At 34.7% G+C, this 22,763-nt stretch overlaps 2 protein-coding genes across 2 annotated transcripts in view; one reads left to right on the forward strand and one right to left on the reverse strand.

Moving 5' to 3' along the window:
- Positions 1-2,797: 2,797 nt before the first annotated feature.
- The window catches only part of LOC108909607 (Down syndrome cell adhesion molecule-like protein Dscam2), a 151,551-nt gene continuing 131,585 nt past the window's right edge, over positions 2,798-22,763 (reverse strand). The window contains exons 19-33 of the mRNA XM_018713990.1: positions 15,045-15,313; positions 12,912-13,110; positions 12,353-12,505; positions 11,812-11,967; positions 11,406-11,702; positions 10,386-10,510; positions 10,007-10,333; positions 9,696-9,945; positions 9,459-9,602; positions 9,260-9,400; positions 8,858-8,974; positions 8,619-8,794; positions 8,014-8,161; positions 6,394-6,484; positions 2,798-6,330 (exon numbers count right to left, since the gene is read on the reverse strand). Of these exons, the coding sequence (XP_018569506.1) occupies positions 6,090-6,330; positions 6,394-6,484; positions 8,014-8,161; positions 8,619-8,794; positions 8,858-8,974; positions 9,260-9,400; positions 9,459-9,602; positions 9,696-9,945; positions 10,007-10,333; positions 10,386-10,510; positions 11,406-11,702; positions 11,812-11,967; positions 12,353-12,505; positions 12,912-13,110; positions 15,045-15,313 (2,834 nt within the window). The 3' untranslated portion in view covers positions 2,798-6,089. The remainder of the gene's footprint in view (positions 6,331-6,393; positions 6,485-8,013; positions 8,162-8,618; positions 8,795-8,857; positions 8,975-9,259; positions 9,401-9,458; positions 9,603-9,695; positions 9,946-10,006; positions 10,334-10,385; positions 10,511-11,405; positions 11,703-11,811; positions 11,968-12,352; positions 12,506-12,911; positions 13,111-15,044; positions 15,314-22,763) is intronic.
- Positions 15,893-21,981, forward strand: LOC108909608 (odorant receptor Or2-like). Its single transcript, XM_018713991.1, has 6 exons — positions 15,893-15,973; positions 18,151-18,896; positions 20,426-20,525; positions 20,663-20,764; positions 20,903-21,058; positions 21,793-21,981. Exons 2-6 carry the CDS (start codon positions 18,154-18,156, stop codon positions 21,847-21,849), a joined length of 1,158 nt encoding a protein of 385 aa, XP_018569507.1. The 5' UTR covers positions 15,893-15,973; positions 18,151-18,153; the 3' UTR covers positions 21,850-21,981.

Below are 22,763 nucleotides of genomic sequence, written 5' to 3' on the forward strand. Positions count from 1 at the left end.
CCGATAATTGTGAGAAAACGCGTGTTTTTCCTAGTTCCCCGACCGCCATATTGATCGGCCATTACTGAGATCGCGAAATGTATTGAAAAAGAACCGAGAATGATCAATCAATCGAAATTTTGCACTTTGAGTGCAAACATTTCGTTCAATGTCGATTTATATCAGAATTATTTAGAAACGGCTCATATTTTTTGACATTTCTACCGTTTTCCGCAAAAAGGGTGCTAAGAAAAAAAATGTTCCGTAAACTACAACTATTTAGCCCACGTTTACCCACAGTTCGGAACACAACTTAATCTTTTTTCAGCTCGAAAAAAAAAATTTTTTTTAAATTCCTATTTTTTGGTACTTTTTCACTCAAAAATCCGCCATTTTGTTTTTTTGAAATGGAATTTGGACCTCGGGAATCACAAGAGAATACTCAAAAATAGTAAGACAAGGAAGTTTGGCCAAAATATTTTACATTTTTTGATTTGTCAGTGAATTTTGAAAATGAGTTATAAATACCGTGATTTTGGGGAGTTAATGGGTTAAGTCTCCAGGTTTAATAACAATTTTTAGTCTAAAGTTACCCAGACATCCGAAATTATAACAGACTTAAAAAATGCACTATACAGGGTGTAACGTTAAGTGGGTTCAGTTTTTTAGGAATAATACATGTTCCCTTGAATACGATTCTGAATTTTTTTTTAATCAAATTAGTTTTTTAAAATGCACTTTTATTCTTGTGTACGTCGCCACTGTAATAATCACGTTTTACAAATACATGAATTGTTGGCAATCCACAGTGCTTGCGGGGGGAGATAGTGCAGGTCGACGCTGACAAAGCGATTTTGCTTTTTTGGGGTATCATATAGGAACACATTTGCCATAAATAGTATACTTACCACATGAAAAACGATTAATTAAGCTCCACGATATTAACACATGTTTTTAATTTCTATTTTAAGAAATAATATGATTTGAGGACTTTAATTAATGTATATCTAAAAATATATTTAAAAATAACTACAATTCATGATGTGATATGATAATATGCCTAAAGGTTGAAGCCTTGTATAATTATTTGTATATAAATATTGTTTATTGTTTTAAACTTTTACCTGTTTTTATTTATTATCGGAATGAATTAGTCGTACATCCTCCAGAGCCACACAATTAGAACGAAATTTTGTGTTTAAGTTTACACATGTTACATGCGTGTATGTTTTTTTTACTTTTATAGACTGCAGACACAGACTCTTTATTCCGCTCGGTTTGATCTGTTGGAATTAATAATCGATATTTAAATTACGGACGCAGCTTATTGTGAACACAATATGAATCTGAGATTGATTTTGTGTTTTCATAAAAAAAATACTTAACTCTCTAACAGCAAGTATCATCAGACCGTAAAAAATCAGTAATTGGTCTTCATCGAACATAGTCATAATTTTTTTCCGGACTCCGTAGAATTAAAAAAAAATCTGAAATAAAAACAATTAAAATATATTCACTCTAAAACATGTATCGGGTGATCGTACTTAATACTCGTATGACGTAAAATTTTCACTCGAGATATATCTGATTGACAAATGAACGTCTTCGTTGTCACTTCGTACTCGTTTAGACACGATAAACTTGTACACTCTGTATACCTAACGGTTAACTTTTGGTATACAGACGACGTACACCAAAAATGCAATTTCCGCAGACAGTGGCGCTGTTAGAGGGTTAATAAAACTGTCTACTTGCGGAGGGTGCGTTATAGGGGTGTGTGTTAATTTGTTGCAGACGTATCAATATATTCAGCTAACATTGTAATATACAAATTAATCTACATATTGTACGCTTCTTTGTAGTAAATGCCAGCGGTAAAAAATATAACTTGTAAATATCGCAACATAATCCAGTGCAGTAAGAAACATCGAGCATAAATATTAATCGCTGTTGCTTAAATATTTAGGGTACCTCGGCTTTTTGGGTTGTTAACGTCATGGTCACCGCCGCTTACAGACTTATAATGGCTTTGTTGTTCTCGCGGGGGTGGGCCTGCCGTCAAAACCTCTAGGCCGACCTCGGTATTGATTTTACAGACAAAACCACTCCAATGCATCCAATGTTTTGCTATTCTTCACTGTCGTCATATTGCAAATACTTTGGCGCCACTTCTGATACTGGATCTGCCCTTACAGAGCCTAGCCCGAGAACAACAAAGGCAAGTCGAGGATTCCTAAGGAAGTAATCCTGTAAGTGGCGGCGACTAGGTACACGGGAATAAAAACCCGAAACCCGATTACTAACCACGTTATTGCTTGAAATTTAGTTCAGCCGATTTGTACACCTCCATAGCACACCCCGTGTATAACTTTAACAGGTCCGTCTTAGTTTTTGTAAATATTCGATACAGAAATTTAAAGTTTCGATTGTTGTATAAAGATGTTCATATGAATAATGCGAATATTATTTACCGATTGTAACGCTTTTGCCAAAGATTTAGGACGAAATCAAATGTTTTACGAAATAAGGAATTGAAATTTTCCTAAAGAAGTGTTGAGTACGATTAGACCCTTTACGAAGAAGTTTTACCGACTCGTTTTAGCGAATTGAGAAAAATTTGTGAGAACTGTAACAAATTTTTCGAATGCGGAAAACTTTTGGTGTCGTTTCATTGACTGCGTGACGGCCGACGAACTGTGTCTTGTAAATTCTCTTATGTGCAATATTTTCATGTACCTATTATAAATTTAGCTTTATGGGAATTTGTACTTGTATAATTTTTAATAAATAAAAGCCCTTCTGTTTACAATAAATTTATTTTAAGTTGAACTATTATACATACTGTTTACGGGTTCGGGGGTATTTTGATTTTATTCAGACAGTGATTGCTTTTGGTACATCGACAGGAAAGTTATCTATTTTGTCATTAAGTCAGTCGAAATTATATTATAAAATTGCTCCAAAAATTTCTCATAAACATATATTACAAACTTAACTTTAATTTTTGTATAAAATTTAACTTTTAATTTTGATTTTATTGAACAACGTAACGGGGTCGTAGGTGTATGTTGCGCTCGGCTCAGAGACATTTTGACATTTACTTTTTGATTATCGGATAGTTCGTTCACAGTTATTATGTACGGGAACCCTTATAAAACACAATTCACTTATTACGTTAAAAAATTAAAATTCTCGATAAATCTGCCAGAGATTTCAGTAAAGATAAAAATTTTTCTATATCGTGCCGAAAAACCAATGAAAAAATTATATTTTTCCAGATGCACTGGTGAAAATAAAAACTTTTCGATAAAAAATCAACGTTTTATTTTCACTAGCACATCGGTAAAACAAAAAATTCCAACATACAAGATGCGTTAAAAAGTAAACGCGACTTTTCAAAAATAAGTATCTCTAGTGAGCCCATCTATTGGCAATTACATGCCTCGGAAAGGTAGATCCTCCACTAATGTACTGTCAAAATTTCATGGCATTTGGACGAATAGAGGTTATTTACAGTACGTTTGTGTCACCGATACAAAAATGAGTGTCGAACAAAGAGCTAATATTAATTTTTGCTTTAAATTTGGTAAAACTCTTACCGAAACACTTCAATCGATGAACCAAGTTTACGGTGACGATTGTTTATCCCGAGTTTATGTTCACGAGTGGTATCCGTGGTTTAAAAACGCTCGTGAGGACATAAATACTGAGCAACACGTCGGCCAACCGAAATCTGCGATCACCGCAGATCCCATAAAAACTGTGAGTAAATTCATCAAAGATCCGCCAGAATCTTCATTGAAATTCATGGAATTGGAAATGAGCATCTCAAAAATATCAATTTATCGCATTTTGGCCGAAGATTTGGTCTACGAAGTGTGTACAACTTGACTGACGACCAAAAATTGTTCAGAATTCAACATCTGAAGGACATCGAGAAGGCCAAAAAAGTCCAAAAGGTCTTTTTACAACATTGCGACTGATGATGAAACTTGTTTCGAAACGAAACCCAAAAAATCTAATTTAGAGAAGTTGAAAGTGAAGACAATGATGATTTACTTTTACAATTCCGAGAGCAAAGAGCTCGTCCACTGGGCTAAACAGTTAATGCACAATTTTATTTCGGCATTTTGAAGAGTTTAGCAGCACAATGTCGTGCAGAAGGAAGTTGGCATTTGTTACACGATAATAATTGACACTTGTGACCAATTTTTTTACTAAAACTATCAACCACTCCCCGTATTCGCCTGATTTGGTACCGTATGACTTACCTTTACGGAAAAAAGCATTTACCGATGAAAGGAAAGTTTTTGTGGATGTAGAAGCCATCCAAAATTTATCGTATTTTGGCCGAAGATTTGGGATACCGAAGTGTGTGCACAAGTTGACTGACGACCAAAAATTATTCAGAATTCAACGTCCGAAGGACATCGAAAAGGCCAAAAAAGTACAAAAACTTCCTTTGCAACATTGCGACTGGTGATGAAACTTGTTGTTTTCAATATAATCCAGAAACCAAGCACCACATTGCCGAGTGGAAGGAGACAAACGAACCAAAAACCATAAAAATCTAATTTAGAGAAGTCGAAAGTGAAGACAATGATGATTTGCTTTTACGATTCCAAGAACATTGTTCACAAAGAGTTCGTCCACTGGGTTAAACAGTTAATGCACGATTCTATCTCGGGGTTTTGAAGAGCTTAGTAGCAGAATATCACACAGAAGAGGGGACTGCCTAGCCAGGTGTCTTGGCCGATGGATTTCGATCGGCCGAGGTAAGCATCACGGACGCAGGCTGGAACTTGGATGGGTGACCTAAGGCAGGCTCGGGATGTGGCAGCCCACTCAACACCTGCCGCCAGCGTGTGGTCCCCGATAAAATGGTAATGAGAATAGAGCAATAAATCTCTAATTCAAGACCATACTATCATACATAAAAATTGTACGAGACTTTGCCACCCGTGTTGTTATAGGATAGGATAGGTTTGAAGAAAAGTACTCGGGGGTGTACAAGGGGCCTAATAAGGCCTAAGTGCCACGGTGGAAAAACAATTTTCCACCACCCCCCCGACACATACATACATACATCACGCAGAAGAAAGTTGGCATTTGTTACACGATAATGCGCCATCTCATCGATTGACACTTGTGACTAATTTTTTTACTAAAACTATCAACCGCTCCCCGTATTCGCCTGATTTGGTACCGTGTGACTCACCTTTTCGGAAAAATGCATTTGCCGATGAAAGGAAAGTTTTTTTGGACGTAGAAGCCATCCAAAAGGTCATCCAACCTGACGATTTAAAACACTAATTCAACACGTTTTTCGACCGCGCTAATCGCTGTATTGAGTCGGAAGAGGACTATTTTGATTAAAATAAATCGGTTTTGCTAAAAAAACTTTTATATTGTTCTTATTTTTAAAAAGGGTTGTTTACTTTGGAACGCATGTTGTATTATTCAAACCTTTCAATATTCTTATGTTTATTCATTGTATTTTGCAAAAAGTGTCTACCAGGTTTTCATTTTTGAATTGATGACTGCAAAAATTTTAATAGGCCTAACGCAAACAAAAAAATATACAAAAGTGATCAAAGTTGTTAAAAAAAGAGACAGTAATTTAGAAACTATTTAATTTTCTCTCATATAAATTTTGGAGGTTCGGGAAAAAAAAAGGAAACTAATGTGATACATTTTTTGAATTCAATCGATTTCCAAATTAATTTAATTTTTGAACAGAGTAGACAAAAATACTACTACGTAATTTTTTGTGTTTAAATTATTTGTATTAAAAAGATATTTAACAATTTTGACGTTTTTGGCTTAAAAAGAAATTAACGAGAAGTGCTTGTGCTCGGGCAAATGCCACGATGATTCCAGTCAGTTGCGTCATAGAAAAGGTGTGTTTGCGCAAAATATGAATAATAGAAAAAAAATTTCTGATCATTATTTTGATTATAAAATGAATTTTAATGGGAACTTACTGCAACGCTGCATTTCACCGTCCAAAACTGCGTTTCGCGAGGAACTCCTGTAAAATTTCAAAAATTTGTACAATTGTTTTGTGTTCATTTTGCAACATACACCGTAACTCCCGACTTCACACCCAATTACACAGCAATCGAGTAGTCCGACGGCTGTCCAGAGCCGCTCGGTCTCGACCACAGACTCGATCTCAAGCCTAACTTAAGTTTTTTGAGAGTGTCGATGTCACATTCCGCCTCGCTTAGCTCTGGTCGGTCGGGTGTGTTTTGTTCCGGCGGTGGCCTTTCCGTAAATGCCGTTTCCGCTACCGATAGGTGAGACAGCATTTGTCTTTGAGACCCGCTCCGGCCCCCCTGGGCCAGCCACCTACGAGTAAGGTTGTCTTTGGTGAGTATTGAATGTACATGTAACTCTTTTGCATTCATGTACCTATTTCGGTTCCTCCGGGGTAGCGACTTTTGTTCTGACATTGGGGATATGTCCGAAGATGTACTCGATTGGGCCCCGTGGTACACAAAATCTACAAAAAAATCGTTTTTAGGATCGTGTGATTTAGTGGAGGTGTGAGTTAATGTGTAGTCATGCAAGAAAGTAACTTTTATGTACAGGCTATCCCCATATCCGTTTACTTGGAACTTGGACCCATCGAACGCTCTTGGGGTCAAAATAAAACAATTAGACTTGTCCAAACTTGCTTAAAATGATTAATTTTGCTGTTTTAGAAAATGTACATCATAAACAATCAACACAAACACATACTAATCTGATAAATTTGAAATATCTTTTAAAATTTCAATTTTTTCGTAATAAATTTTCAAAGCACCGTGTTTAGTTTGTGAATCTCAATGTCGATGACCTCTGGTTTTGACTTAATTTGGATGAACATGATATCAATCCACTTGACGGATGTGACAACAGGGTTCTAGATGGGCGAAAAATAAACACTGCTCATGAGAAATTATGTTGCCTGCCCAGGTATATTCTATTTGGGAAAAAAACTTGTGTCGGTATTGATGTTTTTAAAATTTTTTAAGGGCTAAAGTCTTATTTTGATCTCAAAAACTGTGGTAGTTCCACGTTTGGACGTAATATTGGGACACCCTGTATAAAGCAGGTAAGGGACTATTCAAAGTAGGTAGAAAGTTGTTTTATTAGTTGTAGTTTTTGATTTTAGCGATTAGAAAATTGGTTACTACTGTTCTTTTTTCCGAACGTGAAAGTTAAATCCAGACGATATGGAATAAAATTTTAAAAAATATTTTAGAAGCATTCATAGAAATTGATCTGGACGCAAAACTTTCATTTCAGTGGAACGGTGTACAGGGTGATTCACAACTTATTCGAAAAAAATTGGGAATAGATGCGGCATAAGAAATCGAGTGAATGTCGTAAAAATATTTTTTGTAAAATTTTTATAGTTTCTGAGAAAAAAATTATTGAAGTTGTAGTACTTTCAATCATTACATAGCTGGACAACTGTAATCTCTAGCGTCATTCGTAATACGCGTGGCCTCAACGACTCCAAATACTGAAATCCAATTTTACAATCGTCGTTGCCATAGTGTTTACAATAGTTTTTTAGTAGTTAGTTGGCGTCAAAAATGGCTTGCGTGTATAGCAACTCGGAGTTGATGGATATCCTTTTTTTTTGGATAAGTTCTGAATCACCCTGTATAGGTATGTTGAAATTATAAGTGCTGAAAATGGAGAGCCAAGTGAATTAAATAAATAAAGTTACCTTCAACAAAAGCTGCAAATATTAACGGTTTATAGTTTTGTTAAATCTCTCGTTATAACTGAAGCTATTTACACATGTTTAAAGCCCTTTTTATAGTGAAAGAGTTAGTGAATTAATTTTGTTAGTTTTTAGTGAAATCTTGTGTGAATTTAGCATTAAAAAAAACAAATAATTACCATATGTGTATATAATAAACTTTTGCATAGTCTGAAATGAAGAAAATAAGAATTGAAGACTTCGTTTTACGATAATTTGGTCAAAGTAAAATAAAATAAAAAATAAAAAAAATAAAGCGTGTCAATTCTACTTACTATGTTTGTGTTTCATATCTAGTTGGTTGGAAGACTCGGTGCGACTGGATGTCAGCTGGTCCTGATCCGACTCGCTGTCTTCACTATCCACGTCATTTTTTCTATTGGCACGTCTTCGTCCATGACCTTTTGTACTTTGAAATTTTTGCTGGAAGAAAAATAACCCTTATCTTTAAGAACAAAGAAACGAATTAGTTATTTTAAGGGAGCTCCATAGGCAACCAACAATACATTTTTATAGATTTTATTACACAGTTTGTCTAAATATGAATTAATGCACAAACAACGGACTTTCCCCCATTTTAACGCAAATTTTCTATAAAATGGACTTGGTTTGAAACTCAAATAACTTTTTGGCGTAAAGAAATTTGTAATTTACTTGTTCAATTGCGGCGAATTACAAATTACTTTACACCAAAAAATTATTTGAGTTTCAAACTAACTCCATTTTGTAGAAAATCTGCGTTAGAATGGGGGAAAGTCTGTTATTTGTGCATTGATTCATATTTAGACAAACTGTGCAATAAAATCTATAAAAATGTATTACTGGTTGCCCATTTGCTATAGAGCCCTCCTAAGCGATTTAACAGATCTTCAGCGCTTACAATATTATAGTAAGGTGAGTTTCGTTGAACAGACGAGGTGGCTGGAGGTGGCGAAGCGCAGCCCTCAGTCATGGGGTGTTCGTGGTACATGAAACTGTGCAGCATCGTGTTCTGCGGCAGAGTGCTTGGCTCGGAGAGTTGAAATGTCGCGTACGGAGATATGTCTTCTGAGGTTTCTGTAAGCGTCAAGGAAATGTAATGTCGACGCAGGCCCCTCGCAAGCCAATAATCTTAATTACCTGGTATCTTTTCACCAGCTTGCAACGCTACCTTGTGGATTGTGGCGTAGTAGCGTTCTCTTTGAGCTTCGGCGTTTTGTTGGTTATCTAATTGTTCTTTGGCAGCATCGTTTTGGCCTGGAATAGTAAAAAAGCGATGTGTCCTTTTAAATTGGAATCGCACAAAGAGGAAAGAGATGATATGACAGTGATATGAAGAGGGAGAAATATCTAAGAGAAACCGCAAGAACGCTAAAGGAAACATAACGGCCAATATTATTTCGTCAAAACGGGAGTAGCGTTTACAAATGGAATTATCGCTAAAAGTACATTTTGCGCGCCTCCGTTGCGAATATTTAGGTGCACGCAAAAACGATGTTTAACATCAAATAAACGTAAAAATGCGAAAGATATAATACTTACGACGTCTCATACATAGTAGAGCTCCCACTACGGATATCTTTATGGCTAGAACTAACAGCAATAACGGAATCACAATTTTCATGTCCGAGTAAAAAGGGGGGTCTTCGCTTCCTTGTTTCATCAGGTCCGGCGGAGGAATATCTACAAAGAGAGACACGCTGTGATATTCCCCGAATAAAAACAACGTAAAAAAAGTTACCCCCTTCCTTCGTGAGCGTCATGAAAGCAAACTCCTCCGTGGAGAAGCCCGCGACGTTGTGAGCCTCCAATTTAACAACGTACTGGGTAGCGGGTGTTAAACCAGTTATCGACGTCCGTCGTTGTGGTTTCAGAGCGTTCGATACTGAAAATTATGAAATAAACGATCGAAAAAATATCAAAATATTAACGTATAATCCAATTTGAATCTGATAGTTTTAAATAAATAACCGCTTGCCTAATGTCCATTGCGACTCTGTCGCCTTCCGATACTGCAGGATGAAATAGAGGATGGGGCACCCGTTGTCCGGCCAGACGTGGAGGCGCAGGACCACCGAGGTAGAGTTAGGTGTGATAAAAGACGACGCCGACGGGACGCCGGGAGGGTGGCCTTGGGTGCGGGCCTGCAGGGGGTGGCTGGCGGGCGAGCTCCCGATTTTGTTGTGGGCCGTCAGGTACAGGTGGTAAGTGGTCCCGCAGGAAAGGCCCTGAAATTTTGACGACGGAGATGTTCCATTCGGTCGGCGTCTTCATATACTGAACGCTTACCTTCAACTCGAAGCTCGTAGCGTGTCTGGACAGGTGAATTTCGTCTAAATTGCCGTGTTCCTTCCTGTAGTTCAAAGTGAACCCACTGACGGCCGCCCCCCCGTTACTCCCAGCCTTCCAATGGAGCAGCACGCTGCTGCTGGTGGCGCTCGTCACGTACAGCAGGGGCGCCGACGGGGGCACCTGCACCACCAGGTTGTACGAGATCCTGTCCGAGCCCTGGCCGTTGTCCACTTGACAGGAGTAGTTACCGGCATCGGACAGTTGGAGGTTGGAGAGAATCAGCTCGCCCGTGTCCAGTAGTTGCTGGTTGTGACTTGCGCCCCCCTAATTTAACAGACGTTTATTTGCAACCATCGTTGGCGTTTCTATCGATTACCTTGAGTAATTGTTCGTTTCGGAGCCATTCCCTCCTGGGCGTTCCAACAGATTCGCAGTTGAAGGCGACGGAACTACGCCATGGACGTACGACGACACCTCCGAAGGAAATTATCCGGGCTGGGACTGTAATAACAGAGCTGTTAAAACCGAAACGGCTTCAGAGAGCGTAAAAATGAATTAAACCAGCCTTAGATTGCATAAAAATTCCTCAAATTTGTAGCGAAAAACGGTAAAATTAATCGAATCACTTTCAAATTATACAGGGTGTTCAAAAGGTTTGGAACTCCCTCCTATCTCAGAAAGTACTTCTCAAACAAAAAAATGATTAGGACAGAAATTGCATGGTTTTGAGTGAGCAATCCAACGGTGACCTTGACCATGACCTTGAAGGTCATTTAGAGGTCAAGTTGAAAATTTTAAATGGAATCGTATACTTTTGACCCTGGAAATGGTAAGAGCGGAAAAGTTTACGTTCGAATCCTTATCCATGACATTGAAGGTCATTTAGAGGTCAAGTTGAAAATTCTAATGGAACTGTATACCCTTGACCCCGTAAATGAAAAGAGCGAAGAACATCGGGTCATATATTAAAAATCGACTTGACCTGTAAACGACCTTGAAGGTCATGGTCAATGTCATATCCATAAAAATTTCCATTCTTTCCATTTTTGGGGTCAAAAATATACGGTTCCAGTTGAAATTTTCAGCTTGACCTCTAAATGACCTTCAAGGTCATGGTCAAGGTCAAACTTTTAAAATCTTCAACTTTCCTTGAAAACTTATTGAAATACCTCGAAAATCCAACAGAAGTTAAAGGTTTCGGTGTCAAAGGTCAATGCCAGAGACATGCACCAAAACTACTACGAACATCGAAACGATTTAAAAAAAATGAATCGAAATAGTTTTAGCGAGAAAACAATTTTTACACTTAAAAATTTTGTAAATAAACAAATCGAGTCTTTGAAATGCGTTTTTTGACATTAAAATTTTTACAAGGAAAAGCAAGAGCCACCCTTACCTCTCGGCGTAGCCACCTGAGAAACCACCTTCGAACTCTGCCCTTCCCCTATCCTCGTGGAAGCCGTCACCCAGAACTGATATTCGATGTGCGACTGGATCCCTTTCACCTCGAAAACGGTGTGTTGACTGGAGATCGTCTGCTTGGCATTGTCCACCTCCTGCCGACCGTCCATGTTCCTCCGGTACAAGTTGTACTTCGTTATCACCCCGTTCGGATCGAGGGGCGGAAGCCACGAGACCTTCAGCGACTGCGGGGAACTCACCACGGCCTTGATATCGGCGGGAGCACCGGGCACTACACGAATAGGTCCCGGTTAAATAATATTTTTAAGGAAATGGAGAGACCGAAAGGAATATACAAAATTAATAAAGAGAGGAAGAGGAAAAATTAAAAACTCACTCACCATCCTCTTCCGTCTGGCAGTAAGACGGGATGGTGAAAACCCCATCGCCGACTTTAGTGAAAGCCAGCACTTGCAGGCTGTAGTTGGTGAACTTTCTCAATCCGGTGATCACTGTTGTTAGTGCTGTTGTCTTCCTCGTTTCCATTTCGTCGTTGCCTCAAAAAATTAAAATAGAAAAATGATTTAAATTCAAGTTTTTCCATATTTAAATAACAATATAAGAAATACTAATTTCGACTGTCTATTTCATACTTGTTTAAAAAAAAATATGCCGTAAAATTGGTGTACCTATGCAAAATATTTGACATAACAAAAAAATATCAAAAAATGTAGGTAAGTATTTATAAAAAAACAGGACGTTAACATTATTGTTCATTTTTGTCTAAAATAATTCGTAACAAAAAAAAATGCGAAAAACAACAAAAGTACAAATGAAACAACAAAAAATATAAACGAAGAAAACAATTCAGGGATAAGAAAAAAATGTTTCTGAATAATAAAATCTTTCTACAATAATCTTACAGTTTCAATTTTGACATACCTCTCCAGTTGTCGTCCAGGACAGGTTCATAGGTGAGTTTGTACCCTTGCAGGAGTCCGTTGCAGTGCTCCGTTGGCGGTGGCTGCCAACTGACCTGGAGGGACTGGGAGGTGAGAGCGGCACATCTAACGTCTTCGGGGGGCATGCTCGGAACTGAAAATGTAATTATAAATGTTTCAGCTAAAAGATGGCGCCCTGCTTAGATTACCAATAATGATTCAATACACGAAAACGAAAAGTTTATCTGACATGTTACTTTGTGATATTACTCGGAACGGAAAAATGTCCTGTTTAAGTGAATTATAGGTATTAGCCATAGTACCTACATGAATTTAAATGAAAAAAAATCAGTTTGAAAGAAGATAAACAAATATTAATTTATGGGGAGTGTCGTCAAACTACTGCTGCGGCATCGCGATCGGAGATTTGAGTTGAAAGGCTAAGGATAAAAGAAAAAATAATAAATTCATACAAAAGCTGGCCAAACTTTGTATAAATTAATTCCAGGAGCTGCGGGGTAGCCGCGATGTTCCTAATTAAATGGGACGCGTAAGCTTACCATCCTCCATAGTCTGCGCCGTAACAGGCTCGGACAGCGGCCCCGCTCCCACCTCATTAAACGCCTGAACGACTATGGTGTATCTGGTGTACTTCGCCAGCCCTCCTAATAGCAATTCGCCGCCGTCCTCGCCGTCCCCCGTCACCGACGTGAAATTGTAGGCCCCCATGCTGGCCGTGCGGTAGCCCACGTTAAAGCCCTGAGGAGAGAAACGTATTATTCCACAATAACCACAAGCGAAACCGTTTTTATTTAAAAAAAAGTGGTGGGCAGTTGTGATTTTTTTTAATTGTAATGTTCTTATTACTTCGGCTCTTTCTTTTTCTTCACGAAATTCGTTATGGTTCTTCTTTAACGAAATCCACTTTGAATTATTCCAATGTTTATTCGAAAAATTGTTTATTAAAATTGATTAGTCTTTCGGAGTCGCTGATTGCGAATTTGAAGTCAGAATTACTAAATTCAAAATGGCATTTATTTATTTTTATTTTTGACATTTGAGACACCTTGTAATGCATGCAACAGCTAGAAAAACCGTAAATCAAACTACAGTACCATTTTTTAAGAGTACCATTAGTATGTCCGGAAGAAAATAAGGAAAAATATACAGGATGTTAATTAAGTCTGTACAATAAATTCAGCAGACTATTATTTGAGTGATTTTAAGGCAAAAAGTTCATATAAACATTGGACCGCAGATGCTTCGTTTTCAAGATACTTGACTTTATCCAATTTTGTTATAACCGTAATCCGGTTTCAATAATTTGAAAAATAGCAAAAATTATACACTCAGCATTTTTTTGTACCAATTTTATTACAAAAAATTAGGTATTATTTCTCGCAGTTAACATCAGTCTAAAAAATTTTTATGTTTTTAGAATCACCATTTACTATCTAAACAGAAATTAGTAAGTTGGCTGTGCACTCGTTCTTGTTATTGTTTGACAGAATTAATAATAGCTGTCACTTTGAGTGTTTGAGTGTGAAGCAGTTAAGTGCATAATTTCTGTAATTTTTCAAATTATTGAAAGCGAATTACGCCATACAATAAATCCATTTTATTTTTTTTACTCGAAACGGTGCGTCAACAGTCAAGATACCTTTTCTCTTCCAAATTGAACAAACGATTTTTTTCTTTGACAATATTTAGAGACGTGCCAGTGTGCACGCCACTGGTGAAACTGAAAACAATATTTTTATCGTAAAACACGTTTTGTTGTTCACTGTCAAAGCCTGTAGAATTTCATTAAAATATTTTGAGCGGTTTCCGCAATATTTCTAAATCTGCATTTTTTTATTAAAACTTTAACACCCTGTAGATCGGAAACTAAGCGTTTTCGGAATATAGTATATTAAGGAAATATATCACAAATCACTTGTACTAAAGCCTCCTGCAAGGAATGCATCGACTTACCAAACACCCTGTATAAGGGTGATTTATAATAATAATAATAATGATATAAATTCCTGTGAATTGTTTGAAAACTCAATATCAAAAGGGGTTACATAATCTGAAATTTATTGTTTTTTTTATAATATTGAAAGTACCTAAGTAACCTATTTAATTTTTTGGAAAATCTCAGACAAAAATTATGATCAATTTTCTATTCAAAATATGTCATTTAAGATTTAAAGCTCTAGAATTTGAATGAAAAGTGTATCAAATTTAAAAAAAAGTCGCTTAACCGAAGAAAGTTATAACAAAACACGAATTTAAAAAGATCAACTTTGAGATTGTATCTACATATATTCTGTTCAAAAAAATTGTCATAGAAACTTATACGAAAATACCGTTATTTCTGAACCGTGTATAAATTTAAATTAAAGTGCACCAGTTTAGTAAAAATTTAAAAACTTAAGTGAAAACGATAACAAAAAAAAATCAGTGGCAAGAACAAAATCAACAGTAAAATAAAGGAGAAAATAACAAAAACAGCAAATATAAAAACACCGACCAGACGAAACAATCATCACTCTTTTCTGAAGAAAACAATGTGTTTTTCAAAAACGTTCAAACTGATCCCATATAAAAACCTTCATCTTTAAACCCCCAGCATATCAAAGACTTTCAGTTAAAATATCCAAGGAACAAACGGCGGAAGTTTTGACATAGACATTGTATATTTCGCTCACCTGGATGTCCCCATGCCTAAGTTCCGGTAAGGGAGGCGACCAGATGACCAATATTTCCGTGGAGGAGATGGGTCGCGCGGAAGGATTCAAGGGTGATCCCGCTGGCCTCTGAGGTTCGGTTCTTAACACGAGGTCTTCGCTGGGGGCGCTCTTCCCGGCAGGGCCTTCGGCGATGACGTGGAAGGTGTATTTCGTGGCCGGTTTCAGATCTTCTATGAGAGCGGCGTAGGGCAGCGGGTTTTCCGTAAATTCTATCTGATGCCAAGATCCTAAAGTGCAGGAACAGCGGCGCAATTTAGGAGCGATCGAAATAGCTTATTTAAAAAATTTAAAAGAAACATTTTACGCAAAAAATCGTTAATAAACAATTTTAAAAAAGCAAAAAATGAGATTTTGTTTTTACTTTTTTGACTATTTTTTTAGTAGAAGTAGTACTTTTACAAATACTACGTATTAAAAATATACATGTGTTAAACTATTAATCATTCTACTTACAGTAAAGAATGATTACAGTCTTCTAAGAATCATGCATTATTATGAGTAGAAATAATTCTCACTTGCTTACGTGTACCTGATTTAATAATTCACAAATTATACGCTAAAACTAGGTGATATTAATTTGTATTATCTTCAGCCCTAACCAGCATGTTATTTACTGATTTCGAAATGCAAAAAATTGTTACTGTGACAATCAAATGCAATTATTAATCCATAATTCCAACACTTCTGTGTCTTTCTCATAAAATATGTACACACATAAGGTTTACCACTTACACCTACAATTATTGTCTACCTGGATGAACTGCAATTTGTATTTGCAGTCTTTAAAAATTCATAAGAGACATAGGTATATATTGTTTGTTTTGATGCTTCTCTTGTAAAGTGATTTCGACTAGACGTACATAAGTGCAGTTGGATTTGTCAAAGAGGTAAATAAAAAATGTTGGATTTTACAATTTCTTTATATGTATTTTCTTTTTTGGTATATTCACATTTTCTATTCCTCTTGTTTCTTTTAACTTTCTTTTTCTACTGTCCATTTACTTTCCATCTATTCAGTATTATTGGTACGCTGTCTATGGTAGATATTCTACCCTAGGTGGATTTTTCTAGATCAGAGCTGGGAGTATTTTGCCAAAAAAAAAAAAAATACCAAATAGTATTTTAAATATAAAATAGCATTTTGTACTTTGTAATTAAACCGCTTTCGTTATAAACCCAAAAATATTTTATATTTCATATACTAATAAAGTATTTTGTATTTTAAAAAGTATTTAAAATCTTGTAGTCAATCATCAAAATTTAAAATTAATTTATCATTGGTGGGCTATTCTAAGAAAAACTAATAAAAAATTATGAATGAATTAAATATTCTGCTTCTCAATATTACAAATGAAAATTATTGTTTCCAGACTTATGTTTAGTTTTTTTTTAATTTTTTGATCTTGAAATCGGGCTTGCCTTGCACATACAATATATTTTTTTAAATCACACTTATGAGTTTCAGATTTACTATTTCACAAAAATACTTTAAATACTGTTAGTGGCTATTTTTAAGAAATTCATATTTAAAATACTTTGCCAAATAAGTATTTTGTTTTTTAGCATTTTAAAATACTTTCGTACTAGTATTTTGTAATTTGTATTTTAAATACATTTTGAAATATTTTGCCCAGCTGTAATCTAGTATATTTTTATCATTTAAAAATTTTGGGTTAGTCTCTATTAGGGTGGCCCAAAAAAAAACGATTATTTTTTTTCGTGTCTTTTGTGAAAATATGTTAGTTTCTCATGTTTTAAGAGCCCCCTCAAAAAATCAGCTCAAAACAAATTTTTTAGAGGTCGCTCAAGATTTTTAAAAATTTCCAAAATTGTCAAAAATTGATTTTTTTTAAATTTTTTTTTCTCGTTATTTTATCATTTTCTAGGTTGAAAAAAATCTCGATTTTCGAAATTTCAAATCGATGTTTTAATTTCTAAAGGTCACTCATAATTATTTTAACTTTAAAAGTAGTGTATCTAAAATGTTTTCTAGCGACCTCTAACAATAAATATCAACGAACTAATATTTTTTTTTATTGAATTTGATGAAAAGAATAGAAATAAATCACGAGACACTTAAAAAATTTCTCGAGGCAAAGTTTACTACCGCACTGAGTATCAAATATTTATAATTTTTTAATTTTTAAAAATTTAAGTGTCGCGTGATTTATTTATGTTCTTTTGTTCATCAAATTCAATAAAAAAATTATTAGTTGATATTTATTTATAACATTTTAGGTACACTACTTTTAAAGTTAAAATAATTATGAGTGACCTTTAAAAATTAAAATATCGATTTGAAATTTTCAGAATCGAGATTTTTTTCAACCTAGAAAATGATAAAATAACGAGAAAAAAATCAATTTTTGACGATTTTGGAACATTTTTAAAAATCTTGAGCGACCTCTAAAAAAATTTTTTTTAACTGATTTTTGGAGGGGGCTCTTAAAACATGATAAACTAACATATTTTCACAAGAGACACGAAAAAAATAATTCTTTTTTTTAGGCCACCCTAATCTCTATATACCTATACATATACAAGGTGGGCCATTAGTGTGAGAAAGTTTATTATTATTATAAAAAATGTCCTTTATAAAATGTCGATCTTAGCTAATATAGGAGCCTTTGTCTAACATTTGCCTATAACTCTGTCAAATATTTTTGCCCCAAGTGTTAGTCGTTGAAAGTTAATACAACTTCTTCGAGGTTTGTTTTTCCAAAATTCTAAGAATTTTCTACATAACTTGGCAACCCTGCACTAAAATGTTAAACTGTTTATATTGCCATGTATAGAATTTTTTCAGAAATCCAGGGTGTTTTTTCTGTAATATCAATAACAAGGGAGTTATTGTACTTTCCCACACTAATTTCCACCTTTGTTTTTAAAAATATCAAAAGTATTTACTGAGAAATGTCGTTGAGAATAAAAAGTGTCAATTTGACCGGCCAACTTTGTTTCTTTTTCTTGTTTTTTTAATCTTGTGTTCAAAACAAGTTTTTATTTGTTTATATCAATCTTTTATACCTAGGTAAACAACTACAAATTTTACGTTTTTTTTTAGGAAATGGATTCACCTTTCCTGCTTTATATTAAACATTTAATGATAATTGGAGGTACTCTTCCAGTCGATTTAATTAATTCACGCAAACGCATATATATTTTCTACCGATACGTAACGCATACATTTGTATCCTTAGCAGGCATTTATTGGTTAGGTGGAAATATGAACATTGACGGGTTCGATCGGACGCTGTTTAATTACATTTATGACAGAATCTTCGTTATGATTTCATACGTGAACTTAGCAATAACCACGTCAGGAAATTTTCAAAAGTTAATATATGAGATGATCGCATATGAAGCAGAGGTGCTAGACGTCGGAACCGAAAAACATTTGAAGATACACGAACAAGTAGTCAAAAAGTGCAGAACACTCCAGGTGTATTATATATCAATATTGTCCAGTTGTTCTATAGCTTTTGTCGTCCCTGCTTTTGTTGAATACGCACTAGTAGAATCTTCGGAGGAGAGTACCAATTCTACGATAAATACGCATAATTACGATTTATGGATACCATTTGAGGAAAGCAAGCAATATTTAGTGTGGCTACTCGTTCAGTCTTGTTACACTTTAATAGTGACTTGCATTTATTGCAGCTATCAGACTATTTTGATTAATTTGCTGCTCGTTGTCATTTTAAGACTAAAGATATTAAGAGCAAGAATAGAAAATATGAAGGATATTGAGACGCTTGATGCCAAAAGATTTATCCGGATTTATGCTAAAGAACATATAGACCTAATAAGGTAAGAGAAATACAAGAACAATGATGATTACTTTAAATTCAACGCAATATTATATACATCCAATATTATAGACGGAGAACCAGAGGCAAACAAATTGTTTGAATATACGAAACATACTCAGTCAAGCGAAACAAGAAACAAGAACAGATGTGTCACTACACTATCAAAGTTGTCGTACTTAGCGAGGCAATAAAATTAATTTATTAAATCGTTATACAAGTTCTATATTGCATACAGCGTGTTTGTAAATAAATGCGAAATATTTTATAGGGTGGTTGCCGAAGTTATTTCGTGAAAAAAGTTCATATAAATGTAGGTCGAAATATGCTTCGTTTTTGAGATACAGAGTGTTTCAATTCTAATTTTTTATTTATTTTCATTAATTATTTCAAAGAGTTCTAAAGATATTGACTTAGGAGTTCAAATCTGAGGTCAGTTTTTCTGGGTCAGGTCATTTGAAGGCCATTTTAAGGTAATTTGAAAGTTAATTTACGTCCAAATGGAAGCTGAATAAATTCACTGAGTGGGATCTCGGCATTTTGTTCGACTAAATCAGATGGGTTATTTTTATCAACATCCATTAAATGAATTTCAGCTTTTGAAAATAATGCAATATATAACTCAATAAATTGAAAAAAAAAATAATAGGGATTATTTGTAGAATAATTATTTGCAGAAAGATTCAGAAGAGAAATAATGACAGAAATGTTAAAAAGTATTTTTTTTACAAAACGGGTTTAGTAGTGAAATGAAGACAATAATGTATAGGAGGTAACTAATTGCGAGAAGTTTTTATATGGAAACTATTAACAAGAGAGCAGCTATCCCAAAAACCTATGTAACAGGAGGTTAAACTTAATTGCTCGGTTTTTTCAATTTGATATTGAAATGACCTTGAGACGACCTTTAAATGACCTGATACAGACAAACTAACCTCGGATTATAACTCAACGACCCTGTATAACCCCGAGAACCCGCGTATACCAAATTTGGCGCGAATATGTTATTTTTTCAAGATTTGGTCGGCCATCTTGGATCCGCCATCTTGATTTTTGCAAAATTGACCTCGGATCCGTGATCAGCGACCCCGAAAACCTCCGTAAACCAAATTTGGCGCGAATCTGTTATTTTTTGAAAATTCGTGATATCTGGACCTTAACCCGTTTTTTTTTTGAGGTTAGAAAAAGAACCATCAATTCCAACCGCGGATTCAAGTCCGGAGGGGTCTTAACCATATAAATGAACATTTGAATATAGAAAAAAAAAATTTTTTTATTTTTCCTAGCACTTTTTCGTGAATTTTTGCTATTTTCAACCTGTTTTTTGAGGTTAGGAAATTCCTGTGATGTGATAGCTCAATTCTGACACCGGATCATGAGGCAAAAATACTACGGATATCTCGCATGAAAAGTGCAGACAACTTTTTTTTGTGTGGCTGTGTAATCAACTATAAAAAAACTAGGTTCAGTAAATTCAAAAAATTTTTTGGCCTCTGGCCCTTGGACTAATACCTAAATCAATTATTTTAGGAACTGCAAACATGTGGATGACACTGTGAAATATGTGATGTTAATGGAATTTTTATTTGCATCTCTCCGACTCGCCCTCTCTATTTTCCTGCTTGTTACGGTAAATATGTATTGAAAGTTAAACAAGTTCTCTTATTAAGTGAATATGTAATTAAAATCTTCCATTTTTCTGAAAAAATACCAGCACGGTTTCTAAACACGTTAATTAGTTTTTAATTCTGATTTATGTATTTTCAGACAAATACTCCAAATTCGAAGATATATTTTGGAAGTGTCACTGTTAATGTACTAATAAACATACTGATATTATGTTGGAACGCCGATCAAATCAGGGAAGAGGTATAAGCACAATATGTCCCCTCAAATATTGGTATAATTTATAGCATTTAAAAATAATATAAAGCTTTTGATTGACTTATTAGAATACCGTCAAGTTTTCAATTAAAATATGAATAAAAACAAGTTTTATTTTTATAGAGTATTGGCATATCTGATTCTATTTATCAACTACCATGGTTCGAATACGATAAAAGCGATGTAATATCTCTTCACATTATGATGATACGGTCTCAAACACCACTCACACTTACAACTGGCCCTTTTGGGACTGTGACTTTGGACCTAGCTGGAAAGGTAAGTCTTATGCTGCGTGGAGTGTTTCAATAAATCTTTTTATTCTCAAATGTCGTTTCAGTTATAATTTATTAGCTTGTTATTTTTTATTATTACTATTAACGTTAATTAAGGGCAGAGGTTTGTATTCATTCAATTTTTAATTTTTTTATCATCACTCTGTATATTCGTACAAAAGGAAATTGAAGCTTCAAGTGTCTAGATTTCGGATCTAGTTTAAAATTTTTTAGCATCGATAGTTTTTGAGTAATCATAAGAAAATCAACGAAAAAAAAAAATTGCAAATTTTTGCTTTTCTTTAAAAAGGCCTATGGACTTCTCTACAAGTCGTAATGATTGGTTTTTGATAAATAAATTTTTTTCGAAGTGAAAATGTTGGTTAGAAAAAATTAAAAAAATTGCATAATTAGGGATATTTGAATAACTTGGCATGACTTTGCAAACAATGAATAAACTAAGGATATTGACTGTAACTTTTCAACCTCAAAGTGTCCTAAAGAAACCCTGATAATTTCAAAACGCTGCGATTTTTTTTTCTTATTGTCCAGAATGTTTAAATTTGTCGGTTTTGCTGAAAATTAATGTAGGTAATAAGTAATTTTTTTTAGCAATATTCCATATTTTCTTCATCGAAAAACGTTCATTATTAAAAAAAAATTAAAAAGGATTTAAACATTTATGGCAGCTATCAATGTTTTCGAATGTAATTCCAGTGTTTAAAACTGTTTTTTCAGATACTGAAGGCAACTTACACATACGCCACTTTCATGCACCAAATGTACGAAAATTAGACGAAGCCAAATTGTCACATAAATAACAAATGCACAAATAATTTAATATATTGCACCTGTATTACCCTTAATTGCACACAATTTAATATTAAGTATCTATCTATTTCAATAAACACTAAAGTAGCTTCAATATGGTGGTAATATTTAGATTTACCGGCTTTAGCATAATAAAATTTTTAATAAATTGTAACTGTCAAGTAGTAACTACTATTGTTTCTTATTTCACAGTATAATAAAGTGTTGTAGGAAAAGTGAATTAGTATTTAATTATTAGCACCTCTTTCTAGTTCTGTTTAATAAATATTTGTATTTTTCTTATCTTTCATGTAATACATATACAGGGTCGGAAAGTCCCCATAGTTCATCGGCTGTTACGTGAGAGCGATAAAGAAAGTCATAGAAATCCGTGTGATAGAGAAAGATGGCTATGATGAAGGCGTTCAATAGTCACCGCCCATTTCGCCCTTCCACAAATAAGATCCACTTCTTTCCATTAAAAGTACGATATTTCAATAAAAAATGGTCGTATCGAAATTAAAAAAAAAGGAAATTGAAGCTGAATAAACAAGCTATCTGGAATTTTGGAAATTCTTTCCACCCTTTAATTGTTTGCATTAGTGCAACTAAAAGAAAACACTCGAAAATATTATTTTTTCGAAAGCGACATTTAAATGACAGTCATAAATATTAATTTCAACCTAAACTGAATAAAAATCTGAAAATAAATTAATTAAATTCTGCGAAAACATGATTAGAAGTCCTACAATTGTACCAGAAAGTGATCCAGACACGGACAATGAATTTACACCATTGGAGGTAATTGAAACAGCCAAAGAAGTCGTAGATTACCTATTTCCCAAAAAAATTTCACCGCATTCGTAATTAAAAATAGCATGTGCAATTCGTGGGGCTTG

This window comes from Anoplophora glabripennis, unplaced genomic scaffold (genome assembly GCF_000390285.2).
Source record: "Anoplophora glabripennis isolate ALB-LARVAE unplaced genomic scaffold, Agla_2.0 scaffold147, whole genome shotgun sequence".
Taxonomy (NCBI): domain Eukaryota; kingdom Metazoa; phylum Arthropoda; class Insecta; order Coleoptera; family Cerambycidae; genus Anoplophora; species Anoplophora glabripennis.